This window comes from Hylobates moloch, unplaced genomic scaffold (genome assembly GCF_009828535.3).
Source record: "Hylobates moloch isolate HMO894 unplaced genomic scaffold, HMol_V3 SCAFFOLD_2922, whole genome shotgun sequence".
Lineage (NCBI taxonomy): Eukaryota > Metazoa > Chordata > Mammalia > Primates > Hylobatidae > Hylobates > Hylobates moloch.
The window spans coordinates 327-7,343 of record NW_026655197.1 but is presented as its reverse complement, the minus strand read 5'-3'; the positions used below and the strand labels follow the sequence as shown (position 1 = coordinate 7,343).

General features: G+C 46.7%; 1 protein-coding gene across 1 annotated transcript; it reads right to left on the bottom strand.

The window, feature by feature from the left end:
* Nucleotides 1–400: 400 nt before the first annotated feature.
* On the bottom strand, nucleotides 401–3,819 carry LOC116465079 (ribosomal biogenesis protein LAS1L; the record flags this gene model as incomplete). Its single annotated transcript, XM_032148288.2, has 4 exons — nucleotides 3,517–3,819; nucleotides 2,658–2,783; nucleotides 1,606–1,675; nucleotides 401–482 (listed from the first exon to the last, which is right to left on the bottom strand). Coding segments are annotated over exons 1-4 (514 nt in total), but the record flags the coding sequence as incomplete, so codon positions are not given.
* Between the last annotated feature and the right edge of the window lie 3,198 nt (nucleotides 3,820–7,017).

The window sequence follows — 7,017 nt, the reverse complement described above, 5'->3', positions numbered from 1 at the left end:
AGCCTGGGCAACAGGGTGAGCCTCGTCTCAAAACAAACAAACAAAAAATAACTTAAGGGCAGGCAAAAAAACCTCTGTAGTCAAGGTATCAAAATATGCCAAGCCATGTTGGAAGCTGAAACAAAAGGAGAAATCAGTAATACTAATCCTGTTTTACTTAAAGTTTTGATACAATGTTTATCATGAATTTTTCCACATTAATATGTTATTTCTCTTGATTATGGAACTTTTGACTTCTCCCCACTTTAAATGTTGTGCCCAAGGTGAGGCCTCACTTCTTTCACCCTAGTCCCAGCCTTGACTCCAGGTGGAGACCCTCCTGCCTATCCCTCTACCCTCAGCGCCACCAAGCCCAGGCCCCTAGGCTTAACTGTGATAGGTATACCCTCTGAGGACTCACCTCTGCGGCAGTCATTTATATGGGGCATTTTCTTGTGGGTCAACTCATGGCGAAGGTCAACAATCCAATCTGGAATGTTTACCTGATTACAGGGGAGGGTGTGAGTACAGAAATTGGAAAATAATTATTAAAGCTGGAAGGGAGCCAGAGATTAATTATCCTGATCACCCCCTGCCCCATTTTACAACTAGAGAAACTGAGGTCCTGAAAGAAGATTCCAAACATAGTGACAGAGCCAAGAAAAAAAACCAGCTCTCCTTGTTCTTTTTTTACTGCTCTATGGAGGACGTACTGAAAATTAGAAAAGTGGGCCAGGCACAGTGGCTCATGCCTGTAATCCCAGCACTTTGGGAGCCCAAGGCAGGTGGATCACTTGAGGCCAAGAGATGCAGACCAGCCTGGCCAAGATGGTGAAACCCCGTCTCTACCAAAAATACAAATGTAATCCCAGCTACTCGGGTGGCTGAGGCACGAGAATTGCTTGAACCTGGGAGGCGGAGATTGTGGTGAGCCAAGATCACGCCACTGCACTTCAGCTTGGGCAACAGAGCAAAACTTTTGTCTCAAAAAAAGAAAAGAAAATCAGAAGCAGAAAAGGCACACACCTCCCCTAACCACCAACCACCCTTCTACAACAAAGAAATACCTGTGAATGAGCATTAACAATCACGTTCTCCAGCCTCCCTCTCCCCTGTCCTTCTCCCTGAGTATCCTTTACCCCTGCTTCCCTCCTACACTTCCTCCAGGAAGTGTTAATGACTGAGAGCATGCCTGCCCTCTGGGCCTCTAAACACTTCACATACTCCTCAGGGTAGGAATGTGTGAGTTACAGAAGTAGAGACATGGGATGGGAATTCCTGATTTACAAAGTGACTCATAGTGGCTGAGCTGTCTCCTCCCTCAGACTGTCAGCTCCCTGAAGGCAGGCGCTGTGACTGTCACCTCTTTCCTGTCCCCACCCAGTGCTACATTTGGGCTCCTCCCAGCAAGCTGGGCAGGCCAAGCCCTCTGAGATACCAGTCATATGAGAGCAAGGGAGCAACTGTGCCTCCTTCAGGCTGGAAGCTGAGGCTCTGGGATTCTTGCTGGACTTGGCTGGTAGTGATGGGATAAGCTAGTCTGACTGTGTGCCCACATTACTCCATGCCCCATTTGGTGAGCCCTCTTGGAGAGAGAACTGAGCAAGTTCACTGAATCATACGCACCTCTTGAGCCAGACACTTGAGGGGGACCTTGGCAAACTTTGTCTTCCTCTCTGAGATAAGATTCACAAACCTGGAGTTGAGGGAGAAATAAGTGGCACAGCCCAAGGAACCATTTTATTCCAAACACTTTGCTGAGTTACTGAAACCCTGCATTTCCACAACTTTTCCATTGACTGTCCTGTCCTATTCTTACAGTTGGTGTCAGCCAGAACAGGGACAGTTCCATCCATTCCAACATTTAATGACAGTCTGCCCTATAATGAAGCCATACAGACGAATAAGACACTGCTCTAGCCTTGAACAGTTCAGTCTAAGATAAATAATCATGATATAATGTAACATATTAGGCTAGGACATAATATGTTATAAATGCTGCAAAGGACTACATCAGATAATGGGGAGCACAGCTAACCAATGGGGAAAATAAGAAGAGAAAGGGAGGATCTCAAGGCAGACAAGGGGAACAATAGATAAACGAAGACTTTGACAGATATGAAAACTCAGTAGCAACCTTTTTTTTCCGACGTGTACACAGCTAGAACCATTATGAGTCACTTTGTAAGTCAGGAATTCCCAGCCCATGTCTCCACTTCTATAACTCAGCAATCTTTCAGTGTTCATGAGGGAGAGAAGGGGAAAAGGGTGATGCTAGGAATAGACAGGGACAGGGTTGGAAAGTCCACATTAAATCACAGGCGAGGACATTGAGCCATTCAGACAAGTTCCTCTGCGTGAGGAATTCAAAGGTAAGAAAAAATATCAGACCACCAAGAGACCCACAGAGATCACCTGGTCTGAATCCCTTCCTCCACATTCCAAGATAGAAAGAAAAATGGAAGAGAAGGCTTTCAGGAAAAAGGAAGAAAAAGAGGAATGTGTTGATGAGGGTACCAAAAGCTGTTAAGTCAAGCAATAATCACAGGCTGATCCACAATGAGGTACAGGCAGGGTTTTGCTTCAGGCAACACCTGAAGCCAAGTTTTGCTTATCACATGCCTCCCCTGCCTCCAGTCCCCAAACTAACCTCCACCCCTACCCCATGCAGGTCTTACCTGACCAATGCCATGCCATAGAGCAGTCTAAGTTCATCAGTGCCCAAGCCACCAGTTACATCCAAGAGCTTACAGCGTATCAGGTCAGCAGTAGAAGCCACTGCCAGAGGGAGTTCGTTGCCTGACCTAAAGGGTCACAGTCCAGCACCATCATAAAGAGCCCTTACACTGGTCCACCCTCCACCTCAGAACCTAGGTTGTTGCAGGCTACACCCATCATATTCTGGTTCAAGAGAGCATGAACAGACACAAGACAAAAGAAGGTGGGAGGTGACAGGGTAACGTCCGTGGGATCCAACAGTATATAGGGCATGAGGGGCTGACTAGGCCGTATACAGGACACCTAACTGGTAGACTGTCAATCAACAGTTGTGTGGACACACCCCCAAATCAACTCATTGAGCTAGAGGAGCCCCTTATCCCTCGTTAGTCGGCTCCCAACTCAATCTTACCAACTGGACTGAGGCGCCCCACTCAAACATTGTCTTGCAGGCAAGACTTCCTCCCCATTGGAATCGGAAATCTACCCTAGGGTACTAACCTACTCCTTAAGCCCTGGCTCAGGCCTCACTAGTCCCTCCGGCATCCTCTCCAAGTTGGGAGAAGGTCACTTTTTGGAGGTAATGGGTAAACCTCACAGATATAACAAGAGAATTGTTGAGGCACAACCCCTTACTTTCCATTGCGCTAACGGGATTAGCGCAAGAGATGGCTGCCGCGTTCCCCCAGGCATTTGGGAGAGGGACAACTTTAGGCGACTTAGGGGAAGACTGGAGAACTGGGCCTAATAGAAACTCGACAAAGGAAGAGGTGCAGCGCCACCAGCACGCAGGCAAAAGGGCCTAACCCGCCACCTTACCTGCTCCTCCACACCGTGATGCGGTTAAGCGCGTACCGCTGCAACTTATGGTCGTCACAGAACAGATAAACCGTCACCTGGTCCCACTCGGCCCTGCTGAGCCAGGCGACCACGATGCCGTGGGCCGAGAGTGGCAATGACCCTTTCCCTTTAACGCACTTTCCGTACCACGCACTCCACACGAGATCCATCCCCTGGGAACCCAGACCTGGCCCGGCCCCGGATTCCCACGACATACTGAGCTCAATACCAGGCTCTGTGCCGCGCCGCTCCGCACAGCCTTCAGCTCAACGTGCTACCCTCACTCCGAACCGCCACTGCACCAGCAGCCAATAGGAGAGCGTGACCCCATACGCAAGCCCGCCTTCTAGCGTCAGCATGGCCAATCGGAACGTGAGAGTTGGGCGCCGGCGTAATGACATGCGGGGTTAAAAACTCGCCGGCCGGAAGTGTTCTTTTCACAAAGCAAACCCTCCAGGTGCAAGAGTTCAGCCTCTAGGTTCCGCCAATTTCCTGGTTGCTAACCGGCTTCTGTACCAGACCGGAAACGGTGTGTCTTCACTGCAAGAGGAATTTTATTTTGCGCCCCTCGGCGAGTGGCAACTTGATTGTAGTCATCCAGTGAACTGAAAATGCGATTTTAAGTATGTTTTTATTGCCGTGAATCAGGACCTAACCTAGTAAAACACTGGACACTGAAGCAGGGCTACAGAGGAAATATCTCATATCGAAATAGCTACAGTTGGGTTGAAAAAATCTGCTTTTGTGGCAGGTAAACCAGGGGCCCTGCCTTTTAAATTAGTACCAGCCTGGCCAGGCGTGGTGGCTCACGCCTGTAATCCCAGCACTTTGGGAGGCCCAGGTGGGCGGATCACCTGAGGTCAGGAGTTCCAGACCAGCCTGGCCAAAATGGTGAAACCCGGTCTCTAGTAAAAATACAAAAATTAGCTGAGCGTGGTTGCACATGCCTGTAATCCCAGTTACTCAGGAGGCTGAGGCACAAGAATCACTTGAATCCGGAAGGCAGAGGCTGCAGCAAGCCAAGATCACACCAGTGCACTCCACCTGGGTGACAGATTGAGACTCTGTCTCAAAAGTAAATAAAATAAATAAACAAATACATATATACATACCAGCCTAGACACCTGAGTTTTACTCTAAATTATGCCACTAACTATGTGGACTTAGACTAGTCTCAGTTTTCCCATCTGTACAGTGAGAGTTGTAGACTGGTCTCTAGGTTCTCTGTCATAGCAGAAAATCGTAGAATTTTACTCTGCCAACATTCCACTGCTATGTTGGTTTCAACATCCACCAAGGTATACTTAGTTTTTCTGCAAAATTCCTTGGTATTTTGGAGTTCTGGGAGAAAAGCAGTATTATGAAGTTCCTCTGATTTTACGAGTTGACTAAAATATGTTTAGGACTATGTCCCAATCCTTCTTGCAGAAGTTATTTTCCAATGTAACACTCGAGAGAGAGAGAGAGAGAGAGAACTGTTAACGATCTCAACAGCATTGCTGTGAGTGGCACTTTTACGCTTTACAGCAACAAATCCCAATTCATCCTCTATATGTGCTTCTTTCTCCAGCCAACTTTTCCTAAGATATAGTCTACCTATGGTTATTTTATTTTTCTTTTTTTCTTTTTCTTTTTTTTTTTTTGACATGGAGTCTGGCCCAATCGCCCAGGCTGGAGTGCAGTGGCACAATTCTCGGCTCATTGCAACCTCTACCTCCAGGGTTCAAGTGATTCTCTTGCCCCAGCCTTCTGAGTAACTGGGATTACAGGCATGTGCAACCACGCTCAGCTAATTTTTGTATTTTTACTAGAGACCGGGTTTCACCATTTTGGCCAGGCTGGTCTGGAACTCCTGACCTCAGGTGATCCGCCCTCCTGGGCCTCCCAAAGTGCTGGGATTACAGGCGTGAGCCACCGTGCCCGGCCTGCCTATGGTTCTTGACTGACAGTTACTCTGTCCCAAGTAGCCATGCCAACCAGTTGGCCAGGTGTCTGCCTGAAACCAGATACCCTTTTTCCTTCAGGATCATGACAGTGTGCTGGCAAAGAAGTCTGGGGAGTGGTTTCTATGACTCCTCAAGTTATAGTCCAGTCAGAGGAGCTGCCAGATCTGTGGCAATCATTCACACACATTTTGGGGTTTATAGGCTAAAAATTTTGCATAGTACTTTTCAGGTAAAGACCCCTATTTATCCCCATTCCATCTACATAGAGCTGAAGTTCTCTGTATTCCGTGTGTTCTAAGAAAACATGACCAAAGCATGTAACAAGAGCATTATGTCTAATATGTGGCAAATGGGGCCTGAGACCTATTGAGAATTAGGAATTAGTGGACAAAGTGTGTTAAATAGTGGTAATTTTGAAGAAGCACTGTGTTGGTTTCCTGTTGTTGCAATAGCAAATTACCACAAACTTGGTGGTTTAAAACAACAGACATTTATTTTCTCATAGTTCTGGAGGCCAAAAGTTTGACAATAGTATCACTGAGCTGCAATCAAGGTATTGGTAGGTTCATGATTCCTCCAGCTGCTCTAGGGAAGAATATACTCCTTGTCTTTTCTAGTGGCTGCTAGCATTCCTTGGCTTGGGGCACATTATTCCAAACTTCAAGACCAGCATCTTCAAATCTCTCTCTGCTCCATCTTCCCCTCTGTGTTTGTAAAATCTCCCCCAGCCTCCCTTTTAAAAGGACACATGTGGTGGCAGAGTCCACTCAGATAATGCAGGCTAATTTCCACATCTCAAGATCTTTAATTACAATGAATTCCAATGTTTTTCTTTCTTTTTTCTTTTTCTTTTAACCACATAAAGTAACATTCATAGGTTGTAGGGATTAGGATGTGACTATCTTTTGGGGGACAATTGTTTCTGCTTACCACAGGGAATATGAATCTGTCCTGGCACATGCTCAAGAATCCTAAGAATCTCTAGGCTTGTGGTGACGTAGGACACTCCTAGCAGTGCCAGTGGGCATGAATTAAATAAAGTCTCCAAGTCCAAGGCATTGTCTGTGAAATCCTGAAGTTAATCAAATGTATCTTCAAGCTACTGCTTCCCTTTCCTTATTTCACCATTTCCCTCCCCCTCACTTCACCCCAACCTCCACTATTGTGTATCTAGTCCACCTGGAGCAGTCCTGTGGCCCCGGCTAAGCAAACACCTATATGTTGATGTTCTTCAAGTCTCTAGCTAAGTTTTCTGTGGCACTCCAGACACATTTAATCAACTGTCTGCTGCACTCATGTGATCCCGCAGGCAACCCAACATCAACCTATCTAAATCTTAAATACTTTCCCCCAAAATCTGTCCCTCTTCCTGTATCATTCAATACATGGCAACAGTATTATTCACAGAGTCATCTGAACCTCAGTATCTGCACTCAGGTAGCTTGGGCTTGAATTGTGTCTTCACCACTTACTATTTGAAACCTTGAGCAAGTTACTTAACTTTTCTATGCCTCGTTTACTTCATCTGTAAGCG